General features: G+C 34.0%; 2 protein-coding genes across 2 annotated transcripts in view; both read left to right on the plus strand.

Annotated features, from left to right (window-relative positions):
- Positions 1-14,319, plus strand: part of LOC126777986 (uncharacterized) — a 247,084-nt gene extending 232,765 nt beyond the window's left edge. Inside the window, exons 2-7 of the mRNA XM_050501357.1 lie at positions 677-891; positions 1,215-1,350; positions 3,702-3,835; positions 12,450-12,646; positions 13,560-13,705; positions 14,098-14,319. Coding sequence (XP_050357314.1) covers positions 677-891; positions 1,215-1,350; positions 3,702-3,835; positions 12,450-12,646; positions 13,560-13,705; positions 14,098-14,168 — 899 coding nt within the window. The 3' untranslated portion in view covers positions 14,169-14,319. The remainder of the gene's footprint in view (positions 1-676; positions 892-1,214; positions 1,351-3,701; positions 3,836-12,449; positions 12,647-13,559; positions 13,706-14,097) is intronic.
- Positions 14,320-21,423: 7,104 nt separating this feature from the next.
- LOC126777946 (uncharacterized) lies at positions 21,424-26,643 on the plus strand. The gene is made up of 3 exons (XM_050501269.1): positions 21,424-24,142; positions 24,593-25,498; positions 25,967-26,643. Exons 1-3 carry the CDS (start codon positions 21,424-21,426, stop codon positions 26,641-26,643), a joined length of 4,302 nt encoding a protein of 1,433 aa, XP_050357226.1.
- The last annotated feature ends 233 nt before the right edge of the window (positions 26,644-26,876 follow it).

The raw sequence follows: 26,876 nt of genomic DNA on the forward strand, positions 1-26,876 counted from the left end.
TAACTGACAGAATTTCATTTTTGAGAAATATTGCTCTTGGAGTGTTTCTCGAGGGAAGTCCTAAAGGATTTTTGTTGGAAAGAAAGTTTAGTAAATAATTCCGCGGGAATTTTTTTAGGCTCGATGTGTTGCAAAGTTTTATACCACCCGAGGGAGTAAAGACAAATTGTTTGTGATTTTAACAATTTCACGCTAAAGTTCTCGCATTATCGAAATAGTTTTGTTAGTATATTTAAAGCATTCTAGAACATTGTTACAACAGGTTTTGTTTATGTATAAATAATTTTAAACAGGATAGAATGATAGCATTTTAACGGCATGTTCATCTTTGTTTTATTCATGCATATTCACAAGCCTACACTGGATTAGCGTTACGAAAGTGTTCTCAAAGAACAGCAATCAGACATGGATTGACTTCCCATTCGATTGACGCAGCCATCAGGCTGGTAAAAATATATGGAAGTTGGCTCGATAATGAGAGGTTGAATTGCAGTTGATGAAACGACCCAACATATTCGTATCGTGTTATTATAATTAGTGGATTTAAATAATGACTGAAATAATACTAATTAAATAAATATAATTATTAAAATTTAATTAAATATATCCGTATAAGATATAGATTTTTATTTTAATATAATGATATTAATTATGATAATGATATTTTCTGTTGCAGGTGGTGTCTGGTCTCTTCGGAACCTCTCCATATCCGTCCCCCGGGCTGTCCTCTCTGGCGAGGGTCAGTCAGCCGTCCTTCGCTGTTCGTATGACCTTGAAGGTGCCGCGCTTTACTCAATCCGCTGGTACCGAGCTGAAACGGAATTTTATAGATATGTACCAAGGGAGATGCCACCGACGATGGTCTTTCCATTACCTGGAGCGTCGGTTGATGTAAGTAATGTTGAAAGGCCGGTATTTTGAGCATAGATGATTATGATGACAATATATATATTATAAGTTCACTATATTCTTTTCCTCCTTATTGAATTTATAAGAAAATATGTTAAAATATATTACAAATCCTAAGCTCTGTATATTTGAAGTATGTCGCTATAGTTAGAAATTATCTACCCTAGTAAACGCTTCCGACGAGACTTGTTTCAAATCCGTTTGATGTCGTGCACGCTTAAAGTTTTTGTTTTAATGCTGCATAATTTAAATAATACATAATAAATGTTGTTATTAAAACATTATAAGACAAATTTTACCTTCAGCTAGCTCAGTCAGATCATCAGCAGGTCCGAATTGTAAATCTGAACAGACGACTCAGTGGAGACTACCAGTGTGAGGTGTCTGCTGATGCACCTCTCTTCCACACAGACATCAAATTTGCACCCCTCACCGTTGTTGGTAAGTACTGTTCCTGATAATATAATATACAAAGCTCCAAATGATTGGAACCAACTTTGGCTGGATTGTCATTAGCGATGTATTTTTCTTCAGACAGACAGAAAAATATTATTAATTTTTCTGTCTGTCTGAAGTTGATTTACAGTATATTTAACTTATTCATTAGCAAAAAGTATAATCTATGTATGCAGAGAAAAAGATTTGAAACAAAAATTATAAAATGAATCTAACAGCAAATTAGTAATTCGGTGTAATTCTCCTAAAATAATTGATAAACACAATGATGGGTACCTGTATTGGGTTAAAGTATTACGGCTGACAACGAAACTTTAAAATGAATGAAATAAAAGAATAAAGGAAGATAGTTAAAATACTTTATAGCTCCACTTTAAATCAACGTGCAACACCCACAATTTTTTATATTGAGATAGTGGCCATAAATTATTATAAAATTTTTACAAGCACCAAATCAAAGCTGTATTACATTCAGACAAATCCAAAAGAACCAGTAGCGAATAAAATTATGAATTCCAACGTTGTATATTAAATATTTTATTGACAATAGCAGAAACCAACTTAGAACAAATGAATCCTCAGCAAAAAGTATAATGTCGGTAAACGCTTTATACATTATTCAACAGAGAGAATATACTTTTATTTTGCTATGAACCAGCTCAACTATTAAAAGCAAAGTTTAATTAAGTCTTTAATATTTCATCGTCTTATCGTATCGTCTCTTATTTTCGATTGTTCTTCAAATTGAGTAAAATTATTTAATTGTTTAAAAAGTTATATTTTCCAATAAGATAAATGAAATAATTTGCAATAGTCGAACAGTCTCGCATAATTTATCAGATTGCTGTAACGTGTTTTAGAAGCTTGGACCTGATAGTGAGAAGTCACTTTTGTTCATAAACTACGAGAATCATAAACAACTTTTCATATAAGTATGTCACTATCTCTGGAATAAAAATGTTATCCACGTACCATTTATTGGCTCACCATCTCTTACCCTCTTAATCCAAACCATATAAAGTATTATATTTCCATTCATCATTTACTATTTATAATAAATAATAATTATATAGTAAATAATAATTATTAATTGAATAATTTGATTCAAGATCTCGACCAATGATTGATGTTATAATTCAAGTCAATGTTGTTTATTTCTCATTACGAGGAGTAAATGGATTACGGATTGCTGTGATTGGATTAGGCTTGACATACTCATTTTCGTATCACACGTTTACCTGAAAGAAATCTCTTATTAACCTGATCTGAATCCTGATGAACTTTTCTTTCTAATTTAATAAAATAAAATTATAAATTTCTTACATAGCAAGCAAAATATAATATATATAATAAATATATATATATATATTATAGAATGATCTATATGCAGCAGATACACAAACATTTAGTAGTAGTAGTGGTAGTAACAGCTTGTGAATGTCCCACTGCTGGGCTAAGGCCTCCTCTCCCTTTTGAAAAGGTTTGGAGCTTATTCCACGTTCCAAAGTTGTAGAGCTTGATAATGCCTACATTTAATATGTTAAACTCATCGTCTCAAGTGCTTAAAACAAAAGACTTTTCCTTTTTACTGCATATAATTTGGACGAATGATTAAAGAGATAATACGACATATGTATGGGACGCGAACCCGACCGTGTCGTAATTTATTGAGTGATATTTCTATTAGACGGTTTTGTTTTTCATAAGCGTCAATCTATTTAAAAATAACTTTATTACCAAGAAAATTTTATTTATATAAAATTCATTTTTATAGTTTGTTTTTTGGTTGCATAGTTTAAGAGATAATTTAAAATACCAAATACGCGAGACAGTTTTATTAATGTTCGGTCAACCGATAACAAGTAAAAATGTTTACAGCCCAACGAAGTGGGCGCGGGGTAGCTAATTATATTATAATTTTAACAATTTGCTACCAATCATGGGATCTACCTTCATGTACACTGTGTCCTTGTGCTTACAAAATCCTTTATTCCACCGTTCGAAAAAGAAATACCCTGACCTGAGAAGATCCGGCAAATGAAACTCAGTGGGTATTAAACATATGCATTATTATATTATATTATATGGATGCCCCACGGATGGATGGATGGATGACTTACTGATATTATATCATAATAAGGTTGACATGTTTATTTGTACAACAATGACAAGCGTCTACATCATTAATGAAAAAATACATTTAAATGATATTAACAAAACAACGTGAAAAAAGTAACTATTAATCTAAGGAATGACCGATAAGGTTGTCGATGAAATGATGGTTTTTTTTTTTTAAATCAAGACTTGGAATCTATGAAATTATTTCCTATCGACAGATCCACCATTCCGAGCTCCTCGGCTGTCCGTCTCTCAACGAAGCTATGCAAGAGGTGACGTTATACGCGCGAACTGCTCCATCGACGAGGCTTATCCAGCGCCCAACATCACGTGGATACTTGATGACCACAAGGTTTGTGAGATGATTATATAGTCCCCAAAATATGAATTTTAAGTCAGTTCTATTAGTTTAATTTTGATTGATTTTTCTTCAGATCAAAAGTATTAGATTTATTTCACTCACTCACTCCTAGACGTACAGTTCATATTTAGAAATACTGTTGTACGTCATCTGCTTATTTGTCTATCATAAGTTAATTTCTCCTAAATATGTGTAAAAAACTGTATACTATGTCACTTTAGTACATAAATTAAGCTAAAAACTTTTTTAAATAAAAAATATTCTTATTTAAAAATAAGGAAGGTACACGAGCAAATGGACCTCTTTCTGTTAAACGACCGCTCATAGCTCATTAGCACTGTAAGGACCTTTCCTCAAACCGTCAATTCGCTGGCAACCATAGAATCTAAGTTATTATTACTTGTGCCTGTGAGACAAATAGGGCTATTTAAAAATACATATAACAAATAAATTAATTATTTTTGAAAGAGCCGAAATGGCTCAGTAACTATAATAAGTGTCAACCCTTTTTTGAATTGTATTAGGTGGGTGCCAAATGGACCACCCAATGTTAAGTGGTTACCACCGCCCATAGAATTTGGCAATGTAGGAAATGTTAATCATTCCTTACATCGTCAATGTTCCACCTTGGTAACGAGGGTATTATGTCCCTTGCCTGTAGTTACACTGGCTCACTTACGCTACAAACAGGAACGCAACAATACTAGTTAATAATATTTCGCGGTAGAATATCTAATGAGTGGCCTTATTCAGATAAAGTCCTACCTACCTTATATACTACCAAGTGGTTCCTTTCTTCAATATTTCATATAATTACTTATATGAAATATTGAAGAAAGGTAATGAAAAAAGGTAATGAAATACTGAGGTAGGTACCACTTACCGAAGATTCGAAGATTACGGAAGTAAGAAAACCTGTACAAGTTGAAATTAATTTCTTTATTGTTATTGTGAGAAACTTCAATTCATATACAAAATAAGTTGCAACATATCACAAAACAATTATTCTTAAAAGATTTCATTTCTACCTACAACGAGTAATATGAAAAAATGCGCGGTCTCCCGTGGTATTAACTCCTCGTTTTCATAAAATCACACTCCTCCAAGGAGTCCTCGGCGGACATATAAATAGATTTAACTCTCAGACTAGTCTAGTCTAGGAAGCTACAAATTGTCTGAACGACGCAGATCGCTGGGGACTTGATGTACGAAAGACCTGCAAGGAATTTAATTCGGTGTGTAAAATCGCGGACTTCTTGAATTGTTCGTTTAAATTGTTATGTTCGTGGATAGTTACATATATTTGTTCAAAATGGAGCTGCAAGCTGGCACGTTTATTAATTTTCTTAGAAACCATATTGCGAATATTGGTTTGGAATCTGATAAGGTATTACTAATATGTAGCAAGAATAGGTATGTACTGATATGTAATGATGATGACTTAGGAGTAAGCTCAAATATATTTTGTGTTGCGTTACAATTACGCACCCAAGGAACAACACAACAAAAAATTTATTACAAATCAGTGAACGGAAATTAAATGTGATGCTTTTATGAATGATGTGATAACCTAAAATTAGCAGAACATTTGTCAAAAAACTGTTGTTTGCCCAAAATAAAATAAATAAATAAACTCTCTCTTGCTGAGAAGGTTTCGAAATAATGTGTATGTCATCGTTACATCGTTACATTTACAAATTTGGCCTTGAAATTTACTCTCATTACACCCAAAAACAATGGATTAAAGTTATATTTTGATCTGACTTTTGAAAACAAAGAATATCTACTCGGTGATCATTTTAATTATTATGAAGTGAAAATGGTTATTTCGAGTCGTTCCAACGAAAACTTTAAAAGTTTTACTGTAACATAAGAACTGTACGATTTTTGTCTGGTGTTAATAGTAAAATCTAGAAACAGAACGTTGAATCGGCTCCAACATTGGAGTTCAGTCTCCTGGGAAATCTAGAATTGTCTTCGCCGCGACGGATTTAAACCAAGTAAAAATGAACTACAAAACCAAACAAATATTGAGCGTAATTTCGATAAAATTTATGAATTTATAATTGAAAATTCAAAAGACAAATATTTTTAACGAGTCAAATTTATAAATGGAATTGTTTCTAAACGTTTACCGTTATTTAAAAGTTAAACCGGTTTAAAATAAATTTCATTACATTTTGTTTGATGGAAATTCACAAAACATTCGAATTTCAAATCGTTTATCCGTTTCATGGAAAGTAACCATTTTATTAGGCTGTTTAATAAAAAGGAAAATGTTTTTGACGTATGTTTACACATGAGCCAAGATGGTCATCTAGCTGGAGCAATTAGCAAGCAATCTAAGCCAAACATCGCAGGTACGAATTTGGCAAAACTACTTTTTTTTAAAATAAAATAGTGAGGCAGGAATGGGTTACCAGGTGGGTGGTTAGTGATGGTAAATTATCACCATCGCTCATATCCATGGGCGCTGTGAAAAATATTAAGCATTCTTTACATTGTCAACACACAACCAACAATGTCTCTTGTGCCTGTAGTTACACTCGCTCACTTATTCTTTAAACTTGAACGCAACCGTACTAAGTATTTCTTTCTCGCGGTAAAATATAATAAGATGAGTATTACCAAATAAGTAAGTAATTTTTCATGTGTTTAATTTGTGTTTTTTTCGTGGTCGATGGCTTAGAGAAACTTGAGGAAAAAACTTGCATACACAAACAAAGCTTATAACGGAATAAGATACAACCCTCCTAAATAGATAAAACCTTTGTCGAGCAGTTAAACATTTCTCTCATCAGTCATTCAGACTTGACAGAGTGGTCGTGGTTGATGATGACGCATCGTTTTTGGCTAATGTAGTTCGCTATGTGTCTCCATTTGATGCGATCTTCAGCATCTCTAGAACATTGGACTATGGAGATCTGTGTTGCAGCTTTTATAATGTCTGTCCAATGCCTGGGTACTCGACTTCGCGACCGCTTGCCTTCCACTTGCCCTTGGACAACGAGTTGTTCCATGGAGTGTTCATTTCGAACAATGTGTCCGAAGTATTTGACAATTCGTGTTTGCACAGTCGACGATAGTCTTTTTTTGATTTTTAGTTCCTCCAAGATCGAGAACGAGTTAAATATTTACAGTCTATTATTATATTTGGTTTTACTTATGTAGCACATATTATAATTTAAGTTACAAAATAACAGTACAGATGAAATACTATCAAATAAAAGACGAACGTGACGGGAATACAAAGGAGCTGTAATATCTTCGCCAACACCGTCTGACGCTTACACGAATTTATAACATATTTTTCCTTTGTAAGACATAAGTAATTTTGGATTGCTACTAAGTAAATAGTTCGTGTTAGGCGTTATAACTGTGTCGGGGAGTGGAATATTTATGACAACCCGAGCAAAAATATATAAATTTTTTATATATTATGTTTGAAGTAATCTTAAAGCAAGCTTATGTGAGTAGGTAACACTTATCACATATTTTATGGACGCAAAAACAGCAATACTTAGTATTGTTGTTTTCCGAATCGTTTTGAGCACGTAAATTACTGTAATTGCAGGCACATGGGGAGTACCATCATTTATTTAAGGGGATGTCTATAGGCGGTGTGGTGCCCTAACCATGTGAACCATTTGCCAGTCTGAGTACCTATTTGAAATATATAAAAGCTAAAAAGTGTATACATTATTTTGCAATAATAACAATTATACTATAAACACGAGAAGTAAGATAAACATATAACACAAGTTTCGAACTTTGCAAAGACCATAAATCGTTCCATGGACAAGATTTTCGCTACTATAATAAAATCTTTAAAACACAAATATATTTTAAATCATATGTACATTTATTTATTAATTATTAGGATGACAAACAGTTATAAAATACAAAAAATATTTTTAAATTAAAAAAGTCACAAACTTGCTGGTGATAGAGCTTTGCGCAAGCTCGTCTGGGTAGGTATCACCCACACATCAGATATTCTAGCGCAAAACAGCAGTACTTGGTATTGTTGTGTTCCGGTTTGAAGAATGAGTGAACCAATTACAGGCACAAGGGACATAACATCTTAGTCCCCAAGGTTGGTGGCGCATTGGTGATGTAAGCGATGGTTAACATTTCTTAAAATGCCAATGTCTATGGGCGTTGGTGACCACTTACCATCAGATGACCTATATGCTCGTCCGGTTTCCTATTTTATAAAAAAAAAATCAAGTCGTCACAAATAAGTAAATCAAAAATCATAACAGCAGATTGTTATTAATAACAAATAACAATTCAAAATTAAAATGATAGATTAATTAAAATTTATTAATAAACGCATATTATTCAATTCAAGAATATATTTAAAAGATAAAAAAGGAGAGTAGAAGTAGTATTTTATCGATTTATAAATATAAATGTAATTTTATTTAAGTAACAAAATATAATAGTCATTTCCATCTGCTCGGTTTGGTTTACCTGTAGGAGTAGTGGAGTAGTGTTGTCCCTACTCCAATTCGGGTTGGTAAATACACGAGTGGCAAGTTTCCTCCAATGTTTTGCTTCATCGCCGTTCACTAGATGAATTATAAACACAAGCATGAAAATTCAGTGGTGCTTGCCTGGGAACCTTGCCTTTGAACCCGCAATCGTCGGTTAAGATTTACATGTTCTAACCATTAGGCAACATAGCTAATGTTATTAAATAATAACTAACATAATATTATTAAATTGGTAAAAAATGTGACATCAATTCCATCGCGCACAAAGAAATTTGGCAACTCCTTTCTTTGTCGCACTACCAAAAAATGGAATTTCTTACCAGCTCACGTGTTCCCCTCCTCTTACAACCCGGGTTCCTTCAAACGAGGCGTGAAGAGGCATCTTGCGGGCCGGCAAGGCGGGGACGGCTAGTACAGAACATTCTTCCCGACTGTACTGGCCGTCGTCGCGTTTGGACTCTACTACCACTTACCATCAGGTGGAGTAGAGTCATTTGCCATCCCGGTGCATATAAAAAAAAAAGAGTAACTGCTGAGTTCACACATGCTGAACTAGTGGTAACTTCACATTTGATACATGACGATTCAAAAGCTAAAACCTAATCCAATCAAGAATGTTTTGATTTTGATTTTAAATAAATTTGAATTCTGATCAAATATATTTGTACTACCTGAGATTGTACTGCATATAAAAGGAATATATGTCTGCAATGCATTTACTGATTTCTACGCAAGTGTAAACAAGAAACGTAGACTGTCTAGACCGAATAAGTGGTGAGGCTGCGAGATCGTTCGGATCAGTATTCATGAGATAAATTACCGATCTGATGTAAAATGGGACGAAATAACGATACAGTGAAACTTTTTTGTAAATTCTTATGATTCGTAATGTGTTTCCTTTTATCGTTAATAAAAAATTATAAGATTTCAGTTGTCTTTACTCGTAATGAATAGATGTGTTCCTTTAATATATAATAAAAGGTAGAAGGATTATTACTTAATTTTGGAATTTACGTAATAATTTAATAAAAAAACTATAATAAAATTAGTAGTCGTATATTTTGTTAGTTTTATATTTACTAACGACTATGGCTACTTCAATATCGTAACGTGAAGTTATATAAGCTTCGCTAATAGACTCGTTATATGTTTTTCCTAATTTGTCCAGTAAAATAAATTCTTAAAATTAAGGCGTTCAAATAAAAACTGCAGTTTTTTATAAATCCCATTAAAAGGTGGACGAGCAAATGGGCGAACTGATGTTAAGTGGTCACATAAACGTTATCATTGTAATAAATATTAACTGTTTCTGAAACTGTCAATGCGGGGTTAACCAAAAAGAGTGGAAGGCTCTCGTGCCTGCCTAACTACGCTAATTCACTAATCCTTCAAACCTAAACAAGCTGATATGGATAATAGTATGTCTGTTTAGCGATAAAATAAATAATGAGTGGGGGCTATTGACCTAGACAGCTTTGCCACCAAATAAGTTTTCATAATATAGAATAGATTTGTAAGGCTAGACAGAAAAAACAAGGGTTTTGTTTTGAACATGAAATCCTTTAAAGTCCGTAATTAAATCAACCGCCAAGGATTTCTCTTCTGTGAGTCCCGAATCACAAAGACCAATAACTTTTTATTTAAACATTATTCTACGTAGATGAAAATTCTAAAGCAGCCACGACTGTTAAATTATACAAAAACATAACGTATTTAAAATTCATGAACAATCAAAAGTCCGAAGAATCGGTGCTCATGAATCCGAAGGCATTTACATACCGAACAGAACTTCTCATTGCAAAGAAATCGCTCCAGTCCAAAACAAAGACTGAGAGTTATTCATAGACTTATTAGAGTTCAGTTGTGAGATAATTTAAAATGGGACCCTTTGGACCATTCGCTTTAAAGTTGAACATGTTTTAAATTGAAGCGTTAATCACTGTTATCATGTTGCACGTATTTTAAAAATTATTCTGATGAATAAGTATAATATACTTAATTAAGACAAAGTGCTGTCTTTCTCTTCTTCGAAGTCGAGATGGCCCAGTGGTAAGAACGCGTGAATCTTAACCGATGAACGTGGGTTCAAACCCGGGCGAGCACCTCTGAATTTACATGTGCTTAATTTCTGTTTATAATTCATCTCGTGCTTTTCGGTGAAGGAAAACATCGTGAGGAAACCTGCATGTGTCATATTCATCGAAATTCTGCCACATGTGTATTCTACCAACCCGCACTGGAGCAGCGTGGTAGAATAAGCTCCAAACCTTCTCCTCAAAAAAGGGAGAGGAGGCCTTAGCCCAGCAGTGGGACATTTACAGGCTGTTACTGTACTGCTGTCTTTCTAAATATTTGTTCCGTAATCCTCTCAACAGAAAAACGACTGATTCATGGAGGCATTCGACAGGTTATGTGGCTTTTCACGAAAAGAATTTTTTTTTTATCGTTATCAAAATAAAAGGCATGGGTTTTACAAATTATCCCTAGTGAGAACCCTACATTATTTATAAATGTAATTAATGACTATATACGTACAATTATATTCAACTAATATAAATTTCTTTATGTATTTAATTCGTTCGCAACATTTGATACTTAATTAAGCGGTACATAAATGACAATAAATATGAATAAAATAATTAATTGTATCCTATAACATGTAAACACAGCATTTAAAAATATAAAGTAACTTTAACTCACTAGCCGATTTGAATAACATAGTAAATAAATGGGAAAGGTGTAAAAACATTTCGTGATTTTTTTTGACGAGAAAATTTAATGATTTAATGTTTTATGATCATACAAACCAGAACTGGATTTACCTATATAAAAATCAAGTAAAAAATTAGCAATTTTGATTTATGCCTCTTTAAAAAATATTATGGTCGTCATGGGACATCCTTTAAGCAATTCAAGGCTAGTTCAAGTTAACATCGTAAAAGAAGATCATGCCGTTTGTCGGCATGGTATACGACTCGGTTTCACCGCCAATTTACATCAAAAACCGCTCAGCTTAAATATTTACCAAAATAATTAATTGATTCATTATTAGAAAGATAAATAAAATTGATAAATTAAAAAAAATATCTCAAACGTATCAAGATTCACAGATGAGTAAATAAAAATTCATTATATAGCAAATTGTTGAGAGGTCGACCACTAAAACAATATTATTAATAACAAATAACAATTGAGCATATTTAAATCGTCAGTTGTTCGTTTTTAAGTACCGCTTTGTTTTATTTCTATGATTTTAATTATGAAAAATTAAAACATAACAAAGAAAGAAATCATGAACCGCTTCAGGCTTTACCACTTTTTTTTTTTTTACTTTCACCGTTTACTTCAGTTTACGTTTCGCTATGTCGTCTGAATTGAGACCACTCGTTAGCAGCGCAAAGGTTGTTTTTTTCTTCAATTTACCTCGAATAAATAGACTGTTTTTTCTCTCTTTGTCGCTATTGTATCTACTTCTGTTTGCCTAACGATATCTTATGAACTTATCTTTGAGTTTATTTGCGGAGCGATTGAAATACGGTGTTTTGTATTTTTCTTATCATTTTACCAACTTAGTATTTACTATCTGTTTCAACTACTGTTATTATATGACCTTTTGGAACTGCGTTACTGCAATCATTATGGGCGTCAGCGAAATGATTGGATGAATTTAGATCAAATATGTAATAGTAAGTTCATTGAAGTAGTATGTACAGAGATAAAGCTTATGACAAGAATAAGGTATAAAAACAAACGATCAATACTATTTATTATCATTATATAGAAGCAAGTACCTTTTAAAAATATCAAAACTGTTATAGTAACTGGCAAGCAATGAGAATAATTTAAAAAAAACAACTGTACACGCACGTGTCTCTTTATTTTTCTAACGGTACACCAGTCTTATAAGCATTTCCTAAGCATTACTACTTACCACATAAAAACGCTCTAACAACAATAAGAATCACTGACGGTAGCTACGAGCGTCAGTTGAAATGTCACTCAGTAAGTGACATTTAATTTTAAAATGTCCTATTCTAAGTGTATTCGAATTTTAAAAATACGTTTAATGTACATTATTAATGTTGTTTGTTGTTTTGATGATATAGATAGCAGAAACGGTTTCCTGGAGGTCATCGGACTTGGACTTTAAAGAACGTGGGGCATTTAGCCAGCTGGAGCTAACTATTCTGGAAGCGGAGCACTACAAGGTTGGCTTGACGTACACCAGCTCCAATCTGAATCGTGTCTATCAGGATCATTACATCTATGATCGAGATATGGAAGATGATCGCGATATTGTTAGGTAAGTCACTTTCAAAAGTCGACTTTATAATTAATCACTATTCTCTATTTAAGCATTGCGAGTTCATACACATCGATTTGTATGAATGTGATCAAACATTTTGTTTTTTAGAATCAGGTATTGTAACGTCACCGTTTTCATTTTTGGCTTTCGTTAGTGGTGGTCGCTTTTAAAATAATTCTTAAAGCTCTAGTTTGACATATCCAGATCTCAGAATTTTTTACATCAATTTCAGTCGCGAAGAATAGGTTGTTATTATTATCTTGATTCATATTCAAATATGATGAGAAGCAAAATATGATACCATTCAGAGCCGAGACTTGTAAATAACACAATTCTCTTCAAGGTCGCAATATAAGATTTTGTTTATTTTCCTTTAAGAGATATTTATAGACGTATTGAATCATTACTCATGAGATATGATATATGTTACAATCAGAATGAACGGTGCATTCCTTTGATTATTGCCTCTTGCCAGCTTGCCTGCGATACCAAGATCTTTATATAATGCATGAAATTCAAAATTCACATCAAAAGTCTAAATAAAATTGTTTCATTTTTTAGTTAGGTATTAAAAAAATATATGTTTATTGGATTGGTTTAGATATAAAACTATACTACAAAATATAACGACAATTAGTTTTTATCTCAAGCAATTAAAAAAGTTTGAAAATAAACACATTAATATGTACATATATAAAACTAAAGAGTATTCATCATCGTATTATTGGGATTATTTTCTGTCTCAAATATATTTTGATTATTTACATACTTTATTTAAAGAAAGAATACTCTATTTTAAAGAAAGATCGTCCTGTGATCAATTGATTATTTTCTTGGACAAAGACCGTTATGTCAATGACAGTAAAAATAGATTATAAAGAACTATTTTGAATTGATGACACATTCTCAGGTATACTATGGTACCACCATCGAATGGTCAGTTCACACTGGGCTGCGTGGCGACCATTTTTGACATCTATGCGCGGAAGAGTGAACCAACATACATAAGAGAAGACGCACCTCATCCCGCATCTGTAACTGGAGAAGACTCATCAGGTTGGTGGGAACAGTTGATATTAATTTATTAAAGAGAGATTCTTTAAAGCCATTAAAAAATCTCTCCTTTACATTACTTTGAATATCATGTAATTTATATCAAAGAGGTGCTAAATGCAATTATATTTCTTGCCTGAATTTTTGTCAACACTCATCGATATTTAAATATCGAAGGAAATTACAGAAATTTAAATGCTATCTCTTTCTAGTGCTAGTTTAAATGAACACATTCGCCTGTAAGCACTGGTTGCGAAATATGTAAGCTATTTTTTACGCAATTTACAACATATCAACAATTCTGAATCGCGCTATCAAGATTTTTCACTTATTTATTTAAGGTGTTTCGAAATTTTAATGCTATCCAAAATTTATCATCTAATACTTTTTTCTAGGTACAATCGCAAACCATAACATGATGCTAACAAATGTATGCGCGTGCGCCATACTGTTGCATGCGTTATGATCATCGCACTGCAGAACAATAAGAACATAAGGAAACTGAATGTTGTGATAGACATTAAGGACTCTTGGATGATCAAGCCACATTTGTATCTAGAAAATTAGGGCAGAGGCTTATAAAAACAGGAAAATTTTGTGGTTTATTTTTAACATCACCTGTTCGTATGCGTTTGTCAAATCTTGCAATTTAATTTTATACCAGTTCTACCAAAAAATGATGGTGTTGAACGTTTGAGTACACTTTCAAACTGTGCGATGAAGGTAATATATATAACCTGTTATACAATGAATTAATAAATGATTTTAATATGCTTTTTAAACTATAATTTATTCATGAGTAAAAGCTATTGGTTTGACCTGGTACGAAAGATTACTGACATTGACAACGGGCCCTCCACCTTATTGATATAGATGCGTATGATATTATCCTACATTTTTCATGTAAAAGTATCAGTCAGTAACATCCATTTAGATAATGAGGCCAAGGCTACTGTTTATCTATTATATAGTTTCGCATAGGTTGGCTAAATATGCGACCTGTTTGTTCGTTTTCTTCCATTAGACCCCCTCCCCCCTAAAGATCCTAATCCTTGTTTACGAAATATACGTAACGAAAAAGGTTTTCTATATTATAATAACAGTTACTTAGCAAGTAATAAAACGTGCAGATATGTTTTTAAGCCTTTTAATTGTTTTATATTTTCTAAAACGGACAAGCCGTTTGTCTCGTGGCAAGTTAATAGCACTGCAGAGCCTGTTGTTCTGGGTTCAATTATCGGTAATGTCTAATAAAAATAAATGATTATATTTTTCTGTAAAAAGGTCTCATTAGCAGTCCGGATTCAGAAATGTGGCAGTGTTACACTACAATGCCTCGGAAATCACGTAAAGGCATTGGTCCTTTTTTATGAAACAGGTAGGCAGACTGGCAAATACGTCACTGGATGGCAAGTGATCACCACCGCCCATAGAAATTTCGAATTGGGAACTAAGATGTTATGTCCCTTGTAGTTAAGCTTACTCACACTTTTAACCGGAACACAACAATATTTAAATATTGCTGTTTAGCGGTATAATATTTGTTGATCGAATGGTACTTAGACGGGCTAGAAAAAAACTCTATCATCAAATAAAAGCCTATCTCATCTGTTTACGGATGTATTTATTTAACATTTTAATAAAATATATTTATTATATATCCTACTTGTAAATCATCAAATAAAAACGCCCCGCTTTTTTAAATTCAATAATCGTCTTTTGATTAATATTGAGCCTTATTTACTAATGTTTTTTTTAATATGATATTTCAAACATTATATGAGATCTAAATGACATAAAAACAAAAATAAACCTAACTTATGTCATTGTCAACGGTACTTTTAATTGGTTTTGTTTGTGATATCTGGAATTAACCGGATAACGGTTTTATGTGGTTTTAATGTAATCTTATATATATATATATAATCAAATCTAGATATTAAATAAACATAATTACAATTAACTGACATCAGATGTGGCTTGAACATCTATCGGTTTCGCTAATGAGTAATAATAGTTGATATGTACAGTCGGCAACCAAAGTAATGTAAATGAAGCAATTTCGATGTTATGTTCTCTGTCATGTAAATAAATGACAATAGTGTCAATTTGATTATTGATGTGTTACATGAGCTGTGTTGCCGTGTGTACTAGATATAAGTTATTATAATATACTTATTTCAATGTTAAATATACTATATGTGAATATGTAAATAAATTTATTAGTTACTAAGTAATTTGTTTAATTTATGACACAAGTAGTAAACAAAGGGATTTTACAATTATGCACAGAAACCTTTATAATTTGATAACGATATTTTTTTTATTTGAGTAAGCTGTGGTATAATTAGCAGCTAAATCATTATTCTAAAATATGTATATATGAAGTCAAGGTGCAACTAGATTAAAGTTCCAAATTGTAAATGGAATTACTAACTTTATCGGGGCATGACCAGCAATCTTGTTTAACTTGACCAAAAGTAATGATAAAATATTGTGAAGACTCGATGTGATAATAGAACTCAAACGTAGAATAGGAAGGCGGACGAGCATATTGGCCACCTGGTAATAAGTTAAATGTTAACCATAGCTTACATCACCAATGCGCCACCAACCTTGGGAACTAAGATATTGTCCCTTGTACCTATAATTACTTACTTATATATAAGAGGAAATACGAACAAATTGGTTTTATGGTGGTCACTTCGTCCATAGACTAGTATTCGGTCCATACACTGCTAGTCACACATTTATATACGTCGGTTAGTATGCCCTAAACTACTATTATAAACAAATCTTTAAAATATAGTCTTGCAAAGGTTTTTTAATAATTTCAGCACCAATTCCTGGTCCAATTCTTCAGAGTGAGCGCATTTCCAGCAAACTGGATATTTACGGGCCGTTCAGGAAGCACTTTTCAGCTTTAATCAGGAATATCAAAAGACATGAATAACTTGATACTAGAGAAAAATATACTGAGTGAACTCTGCTCATAAAAATGTAAAGTAGAATCAAGATTTTCCGCTGAGCTGTCTTCGAGCTAACCTTAAGATATTAACCGAATCTTTATGTAAAAGATATGGTATATTAAGCTTGGTGAATATTGCTAGAAATGTTTAAAGTTAGGAATTCACTTCAGCTTATAATGTTAAATATATACTTATTTAACTTTTCTTTGACTCCCATTTTATTATGGTGCATAATCACTTTGAAATAATTCGAGTAATTACATCAGTTAAAAGAAGCGCACTTAAATTATAATACAATAATAACAGCCGTCTCGAAAGTTTATAGCTTATTATTTTCATGCTCTGTAGTATAAGTTTAAGGCTACCACCGACTACCAGTTTGAATTGAAATGTAGATTCTATCACGAAGAACGGGTAAGTTAAGAAATTCAATAACTACTTTTGTTTATCAATCATGTTATTGTAATAATAATTCGCGAAGACAATTTTAAAATACAAATATATCTATTACTTATTAATAAAATATAAACGCAAAAGGAATAGACTTTAAATATTATCTTTCAATTGAATCAGTTAATAAAATTAGCAACGCAACCTACCCAGCTTAATCTTGAACTGGTAGAATACAAAATGAACTCGTTCCGAACGATTTGTCGTTGAAATGCAAAATCCACCTCCAACTAAAAAACTTTCCACTGTCGTAATACAATCCGCGATAACTTCGCTCAGATCCAAATCTCTTATTCAATTTCAAACACACCTCCACAACATTATCACCTTTAACCTGTAGATATAAGACACGAAATCCTTCGGACTTTAAGCCAGTTTACTGAATCTTTGAAAGTCAGTCGCTGGTGGAGAGCATTTTCGTTCGATACATTACTTATTTGGAAGGGATAAGAGCTAATTTCGTTTAAAGTGTAACTATCAATGTCGTTATTTCTCAAGGAGTGGAAAGGGTCCTACAATAAAGCGTCGCATTGGAGCAAAGCCAGCGGCAAGTGTGCTAGTCAGCAGAGCTAGCCTTGTTACGTTGATGAGGTTAAGTCTGTGAGGAAACTTGTTTGGTAATTCAGGTTTGGCTAATAAAAAATAAATTCAACTGTTTCTATCAAAGGAAAGAGTTTTAGGTTCATGTTACGACTAGTGGAGATCATTTTGTTCTGTGTTATTACGCATTCTTAGATGAAATTAAATATGCAATGAACTTATTTGTCTTGGTTTAGTGGTTTATATTAACGTTTTTTGGGACACTCAAAATAGAAGTCTAATAACTCGAGCCGGGTATCTAAAAAAATAATAAACTCGAAAAATGTTCAGATTCAACTATTTAAACTAAAAGGTGAAATGAACTCCACGCGTCGCTAATTCCATTATAAAGACCGTGAAATGCGAACAGCCCAAAGTTGTTGCGTATCGAAATTCTTTATAACGCCATCGAAAGTAATATATTCATTGAAATACCTAATAAAATTGCCATCGGACCTCTCCATTCACATATCATCGATTTCGTCCCTAAAAGTTCTTTTATAAGAAGTGTATTATTCGTTTTGCCTACTTTTCGCTAAGATTATGTAAACGACTGTATATATTTTTTATTATGTTCAAAAAGGTCTAATAAAATTCCTTTTTTTACTTAAAGAAGGTCTTCCAAACGGTAAATGGTCTTTATCACCTGTACTATTGGCAATGTAGAAAATATTAAATATCCCTTACATCGCCAATACACTAATAACCTTAAACTAAGATGTTACATCCCTTGAGCCTGCATTACACCCTTAAAACCAAAACACGACAATTAAAACTACGCATTGCCTTTTGCCAATATAATGTCTAATAAGTGGGTGGTATCTACCCAGACGGGCTTGCACAAATCCGTATTTCCAAGTAAACACACAAACACACTCTTGACCACTGAAATATCTCTTGCGCAGTTAAATTTTCTCTATTGACAATAGCCACCTCGACCGCAAACCGTTTGGGCGAAATAAGCGTTACTTTCACCTTTTTTGCATTACTTTTATGCAATAAAGTATTTTAATAAATAACTAAAATCCAAAAAAGAGCGATTTCTAAGAGATTTTCTACCAAGCACGCTATGGAACCAGCTTTCACCAGCGGTTTTTCATATATGACTTGGAAACATTCTAGAAAAGAGCCTACTCATTTCTCAAAGGCTGGTGAATACACCTTTAGGTCTTACCGGCGAGCCTCCTGTTAGCTTTCTACTCGTACAACATAAAAAAAATGTAAATTGGTGAAAGTAATACGGCGGACTAACTTTATTTGTTTTCTATCTATCCGTTTTAACAGGGCTTACTTGTAAACTTCTGTTAGGGCTTATTAAAACTTGACTTGTAAAAAACTTCACTAATAAATACAATATGGCGGCTACCGTTCTCTTAAGTCTGTATTACTATCATGTTATGTGATTTATGAGGTTTATAACAATGTATATACACGTAACATATAGCAAATAAAAGGAGTTTTTTAATACAAATACATAGTCTCACATTAAAATGCACACAAATTTTAGACAAATTTAAATTAACTACTACAATTAAGATGTCTTTTTTTAAATTACTTTTTAATTTTAATATTGTGTTTCTATGGGAAGGAAGTGAGTTATAACACACGATTCATACAAGTTTTCCGAACTGACAAAACAATACATTATTGAGATATTAAAATTGTAAGCCAAACAAGATTTTTTTATAGTTATTATAATATACCAGCCAATTATTTTAATTATTTTCTTATTAAGTACAAATTATTTTATCAAAGTACTTGCTTAGATTTATACTATTTATACTATCCGCTTAGTAAGTTATTTTTTAATGTAAATACTTGTTCAAAGTAATTAATGACAGTAATAAAGTATTACAGTCTTGTTTAAATCTTTTCAAATCCGATTTGAACTTCCGTCGCCAACTGTATCGGAGACATTTAAATTTCATGAAGGAGTCCGACTCAATATCCCGAGTGCGGGCCATTAGTTGGCATCGGCTGGCACCGCGCCAGACAGACAGACAAAGATGCTGCCAAACAGAAAGAAGCCCGATTGTCAGCGATACCGGTTATCAGGCTGAGGTTTTTGAACGTTCCGATATTTCGTATCGATAAAATATGATATCTTCTTTCAAAGTGTCCCCGCATACTTTTATATCTTTTATTTCTATCTTTTTAAAGATAAACTATTGTACAGTTATACCACTTTGAACATATATATTATTTTTTATTTTTAGCATTGTAACAACCTGTGAATGTCCCACAGTTAGGCTAAGGCCTCCCTTTTTGAGGAGAAGGTTTGGAGCTTATTCCACCACGCTGCTCCAATGCGGGTTGGTGGAATAAACATGTGGCAGAATTTTAGTGAAATTAGACACATGCAGGTTTCCTCACGATGTTTTCCTTCACCGTAACTGGGCTTCACTGGGCCCTCCCAGATTTTTTTTAGCGTTGAACGCATCTAACATAAATCTACGCGATTGAATGTATACTAAGTAAAACACTTCCTTTTAAGTCAGTTTGCTTAGTTCAGTTCTTTGAACAAATAGGAATTAATTTCTGACACCATCTTGGCTAAATTTTTTTAATGGTGGCAACATATGAATCTTAGATAGATTGTAAGTGGCATGAGATGATAGTTACTGACAAATGCAGACTTTTTCATTACGTTTTATTCAACCACAAATCACGAGATGATCTATAAATATATATAAGCGACACAGTAATTAAAAACTAGTAACGTAGTCTGATTTAAAATCACGCCACAAGTTATTGGTTACCATTAACAACTTAATGAAATTAAAACGAAACAATTAATAGGTCTGAGAAAACAAAGCTATACGAAGCCACTTCAGCCGCATGTCTCGCCAAAGCAGCGCTTCAATCAATTAACAGCGCTACTTCAGCAACACAGAAAAGTAAGTTCGTAATTGACTTCGCAATGAAAGCGGAGTTTTTTGAGTTCTTTCATAACAGAAATCCTATTAACGTGGTCTTTTGTTCTCAACGAGCTCATATCTCGCCGAGTGGGCTGGAGTTGAATTTTTAAACTGGTAAAAATCTATGGTTTAAAGGAAATTTGCGAGGATTTTACACGTTTTAATGGTTTTAATTTTAGAATTAGATATTTGTTGAATTCAATGTTAATTTGTTAGATAAAAGTTAATAATTAATATATTTTATTCATATTGTAAGTTATAACTAAGCATACGCGTAATAGATGGCGCTAGTATACTCTTGAATCGCGGTATAGTTTCGCTCAAGTCAAAATTATAATATGTCATACTATTTTTTTGTTTTGCGCTTCCCACCAGTAGATGGCATTGTACCCAATCCTAGATCACGCAACCGTTTTGTTTATTTATTTGTACAATACATTTCTTTGCTTTAATTAAATATTGAGTTTAACAACAGTGTGCAGTTTGATTTAATAGTACAAGCAAGGACATCTGGTGCCGAAACCCGGGAAGTGTGTGGAATTTAGATGACAGTGTTAAGTGAAAAGTGTTTAAGTGTATGTTTGGGCTAAAAAACACTCAGAAAAATTTGGATTAAAAATTGACTTAGAAAAATTTGCGCTAAAAAACACTTAGAAAAATTTGGATTAAAAATTGACTTAGAAAATTTTGCGCTAAAAAACACTTAGAAAATTTGGATTAAAAAATTAACTTAGAAAATTTGCATTTGAAAACGCTTAAAAAAAATCATTTTAAAAGAACTTAGAGAGTATTTGGAAATTGTACAATGGAGAAGTTACTAATGAAACAGGAAGATACGTTTGAGCAATTAAAGAAAGCTTTCATAAATTATAAAAAAACACCCAAAGATAGATTGAAAGTAACTTATATCGAATCAAAACTAGAAAACTTAGATAGATTGTTCGAAACCTTCATGAATATACACGGTGATATAGTTGGCAGCATTAAGAGAGAGGAAAGGGCTAAATTGCCCTACTTCACCGATGATATGTACACAGGATTCGAAGATATTTATACTGAATACAAAGCTAGAATTAAAGATGATCTCCGATTGTTTAGTGCAAATACCTTTTCACCACAATCACTTGGTCCTGAAGGATCGGTCCTATCGAATACAAAGGTAAAATTACCACAGATCCAATTACCGAAATTTTCTGGACTATATGAGGAATGGCAAACATTTCATGATATGTTCACCTCATTAATTCATCAAAATACTGCATTGAGTCCAGTACAGAAGATGCACTATTTAAAGAGTAGTCTAACAGGAGAACCGGAAACATTACTAAGGAATTTAACCACAACAGATTCTAATTACGAAGACGCTTATCAGCAGTTGATTCGCCGTTATAACAACAAACGCTATAACTGCAACGAAATTATGAAGCGTTTACTCTCACAAAGAAATGCCACTGACTCTGCAAGTTCCATCAAGTCACTACTGGATGTTACATCTTCATCGCTTAAATCATTGCAAAACATGGGCATAGACACCACCTCATGGGATGTAATCGTTAACTACATCGTGGTGTCAAGACTAGACTCAGAGTCAAGAAAGTTGTGGGAAGCAAAAGTCAGTGAGTTAGATTCGGAAACATTACCAACGTGGAATCAACTTGTAAATTTCTTAGAGTCAAGATTCCGGACATTTGAAATGATCTGTGGCAACAACAGGTCCATGGTAAAATCCCCAAATGTACATTCCAACAACACCAAACCAAAGGTGTTTCATTCCACCGCCCAAGAAGATAATAAACGAGCAAATCCTTCTTGTACTATTTGCAAGGGTCAGCATTTGTTATATCAATGCAAACAATTTGCAAAGCAAACTCCTAAAGAGAGAACTGAAGTAATACAATCAAGGAGACTCTGCTTCAATTGTTTTGCACCTACACACTCCGTTAAAGAATGTCGATCGTCAACTTGTTGCCGCCGCTGCGGTAGACGACACCACACTTTGCTGCATCTGGAGAGGAGCGAACTACCAAGTTTACCAGAAGCTCAACCGGTCAATAAGGATAGTATTGAGAGGCAGACACCAGTGATAGCTCATTTGGTTACAAAAAGGAATCAGAAGGAGATGTTGTTGGCAACTGCCATAGTCAGAGCAAGTTCCGCAAATGGGTACTCACAAGTTATACGAGTTCTTATTGATCCATGTTCAGAGGGTTCTTTTATAAACGAAGCAACGACACAATCACTGGGTTTAAAGAGAACCAATATCAATGGTCTAGTCTCTGGTATAGGTGACAAGTTGGCAAGGTCAAGAAGCATGGTGTCTTTAAGCCTAGAGTCAATTCACAACCAAAAATCAAAGCACGCAATAAATGTTGATGCCTACGTATTAACAAAGTTGACATCATTTTTACCAACATGTCAAACAAAGATTACCGACTGGCCAGAAATTAAGAGACTTAGCTTGGCTGACCCTGAGTATGGATCACCTGCAAAAATCGATATGATTCTAGGAGTAGAAGTGTATGAAGACATAATTCTAGAGGGCCTCTTGAAACATCCAACAGAGAAGGGCCCGATAGCGCAAGAGACACAATTTGGTTGGGTTCTATCTGGTCGAGTAAGAAACAATGTCACTTCAAAAAACCCACAATTAGTCGGGTTTCATATAAGAGTAAAAGAGGATGACCTATTAAAAAAATTCTGGGAAATTGAAAGAGAGCCTGATGCAATTTTGAAGAAGTCTACGAAAGAAGAAATCAAGTGTGAGCAATTTTTTGAAGCCACTACTACAAGAGATAACGAAGGTCGATACGTGGTGCGTTTACCTTTCAAGGAACATAAGCCAAGATGTGTTGAAGGTAAGACAAGAGATATAGCCTTGCGTAGATTCCACTACTTAGAGCGAAAATTACAAAATAATCCACCATTATATGAAGAATACAAACGCGTAATTAATGGATACAAGGACCAAAATCATATGGTACAGATTCAGAACATTGAAGACATACATAACCCAAAGGCAGTGTACTTGCCTCATCATCCAGTGATCCGAGAAGATAAAGAGACAACAAGGGTACGCATCGTCTTCGATGCGTCTTGCAAGGGCATGAACAAGGTGTCTTTGAACGATTGTTTTCTTGTTGGACCGAAGCTGCAGCAAGATCTGCGCCACATTTTGATGCGATGGAGACGTCATCCTTTTTGCATAATAGCAGATCTGGTACAAATGTACAGACAAGTTCGAGTAGAGGAGAAGGACACTGACTTTCAGCGCATTCTTTGGCGATCGAACCCTAAAGATCCTATTGAACATTACAAACTTTTGAGACTTACTTTTGGTACTGCCTGTGCTCCTTATTTGGCTGTAAAGGCATTACAACAACTTGCAAAGGACGAAGAAGCACAGTACCCTCGTGCAGCTAAAATCGCTCTTCAGGATTATTACATAGATGACTTGCTAACAGGATGTGAGACGGAGATGGAAGCAGTAGAGATATTTGAAGAAATGAATAACCTGATGAGTGCAGGTGGGTTTTGTCTACAAAAATGGTGTAGTAACAGTGAGAGATTAATGAATCATATTGAAGATGGATGCAAGAGATTAGACCAACCCTTAATTTTCAAGATCAATAATACGATTAAGGTGTTGGGTATTAGTTGGAATAAAACCACTGATAGTTTCGAGTATACACTACAACTACCAAATTTATGCGAACGTATTACGAAGCGCAAGGTTCTTTCTGATATTGCTAGATTATATGATCCAATGGGCTGGATTTCGCCAGTAATTATAACAGCAAAGATATTCATCCAAAAATTATGGAAGGCTAAGTTAGATTGGGATGAGAACTTACCCGCCGAGTTGTATAAGGAATGGTGCTCATTTCGTCAAGATCTGCACAACGTAAGAAATATTGTTATACCAAGATGGTTACAGTCTCATAAGGGTGATAAAATAGAATTACATACGTTTGCAGATGCATCTCAGGCAGCATACGCTGGTGCTGTCTATATGAAAGTGACGGATGCATTCGGCAATATTCATGTTAATTTGGTAACATCCAAAACAAAGGTATCTCCAGTTGAAAAGGAAATAAGTATTCCTCGGCTAGAATTATGCGCCGCCTTGCTCGCGACTAAATTGATTTACGAAGTTTCGCAAATTATGCAAATACCTAAAGAAGATTTATACGCATGGTCAGATTCCACAGTGGTATTAGCTTGGGTCCGTGGAGAACCGACGCGATGGAATACATTTGTTAGTAACAGGGTTTCGGAAATTCATACCATGCTAGATTCCAGTCAGTTCCGTCACATCGAAACAATTAATAATCCTGCAGATTTTGCTTCTAGGGGTATAAAAGGAGCTGATTTAGCTGGTCTCACGCTGTGGTGGCACGGTCCAGACTGCCTGCACCACAACTGTACGTACGATTTTCGCAATGATTTCTCCACATCTATTGAGGAGCGGCCCATAAAGACTTTAACAGCCGTCATTCAATCAGAACAGGAATTTGTCTGGACAAGATTTTCAAACTTAACAAGAATGGTCAGGATTTTAGCATATTGTAAGAGATACATAGGAATATTAAGGTCATCAAGGAAAAATAGAGTAATACTATCAAAAGAACGAAGGATCAAAGAGTTTGAAATTATTACTGTGAAAGAAATGGAGGAAGTTCTTCAGACAATTATAAGAAACACCCAACATATTTATTATGCGGAAGAAATACAACAGATAAAGTCTCATGGAGAAGTTAAAAGAAAAAGTTCATTGCATACTCTCTGCCCCATTTTAGACAAAAATGGAGTCTTGAGAGTAGGTGGCCGTATTAAGGAGTCAGAAGCGAGATTTGATGTAAAGCATCCAGTTATTTTACCGAGTAATAGCCATCTTACTTCATTATTAATAACTGATGCCCATTATAAAACTATGCACGGTGGGCCGCAAATCATGCTAAATTACCTACGTTCCAAGTATTGGATAGTACGGGCTAGAGAAAGAGTTAAAAAATGTTATCGCGAATGTGTTAAATGTTTACGATTTTCCCAACAAAATAACAATCAGCTTATGGGTCAGCTACCAAAGTGCAGGCTGAAACCTTCAAGACCCTTTAAATCTTCTGGTGTTGATTTCACTGGGTTTATAAATATAAGGTTCTCACCTGGCAGAGGATCAAAATCATATAAGGGGTACATATGCCTCTTCATATGTATGTCCACCAAAGCGATACATCTGGAAGCAGTATCGGATTTATCTTCAAAGGGCTTTATTTCCGCATTTCGACGATTTGTATCTCGAAGAGGCCAATGCGTCGATTTATATAGCGATAACGGGACTAATTTCGTAGGAGCGGAAAAGGAGTTAAGAGACATGTTCCTCACTACCCAATCCAAGCTCCCTATAGAAATCGCTCAGGCACTTGCAAACGACGGAACCTCTTGGCATTTCATCCCACCAAATGCACCTAACTTTGGTGGTCTATGGGAAGCAGGCATAAAATCAGCCAAGACACACCTTAAACGCGTAATTGGAGATTCAACTTTAACTTTCGAGGAACTCTCAACCGTTCTGACCCAGATTGAAGCCTGCCTTAATTCACGGCCTATGACATATTTGAGTGAAGACCCCGGAGATCCACAGCCATTAACTCCCGGTCATTTTTTAATCGGTGAGCAAATGGTTGCGATTCCCGATGAGGCTCCGACTGACGTACAAGTAACCGGCTTGCAGAGATGGAAGCTGACACAAAAGATGGTAAATGATTTTTGGAGAAAATGGTCAGAAGAATACCTGGTTAGCCTCAATCAAAGGTACAAGTGGTTCACGAAGAAGCAAGATCCGGATATAGGCAACATTGTTGTGATTAAGGATCATAACCTACCACCAACAAAATGGTTACTAGGCAAAATAGAACAAAAGCATTCTGGCCATGATGGACTCACTAGAGTATTGACTATTAAAACTAAAAATGGATTGATCAAACGTCCACTCAATAAGGTTTCTATTCTGCCAAGTGCTATTTAATGTATGGGCATTACTAAAGCATAGTATGTAAGTTAGGTTAAGTTATTTTAATAAGACTGTTATATGTCATTTGATATATTCTTGTACTTTGTTTTTGTTTCTGTGTATCACGGTGGGCGGTTGTCATGTAAGAATTTATATAGTTCATATGAACTACCAAAAGAACAAGTTCTTTGGTGGGCGGAATGTTGAATTCAATGTTAATTTGTTAGATAAAAGTTAATAATTAATAT

The sequence above is a fragment of the Nymphalis io genome, chromosome 24 (genome assembly GCF_905147045.1).
Source record: "Nymphalis io chromosome 24, ilAglIoxx1.1, whole genome shotgun sequence".
Classification (NCBI taxonomy): domain Eukaryota; kingdom Metazoa; phylum Arthropoda; class Insecta; order Lepidoptera; family Nymphalidae; genus Nymphalis; species Nymphalis io.

Bases quoted from the DNA above. Each gene is read 5' to 3' on its own strand.
- LOC126777946 (XM_050501269.1), top strand. From the start codon at position 21,424: ATGGAGAAGTTACTAATGAAACAGGAAGATACGTTTGAGCAATTAAAG. The intron at 24,143-24,592 runs GTGGGTTTTGTC...ATACGTTTGCAG, and splicing joins GAATAACCTGATGAGTGCAG to ATGCATCTCAGGCAGCATAC. The intron at 25,499-25,966 runs GTAATAGCCATC...CTAATTTCGTAG, and splicing joins GCATCCAGTTATTTTACCGA to GAGCGGAAAAGGAGTTAAGA.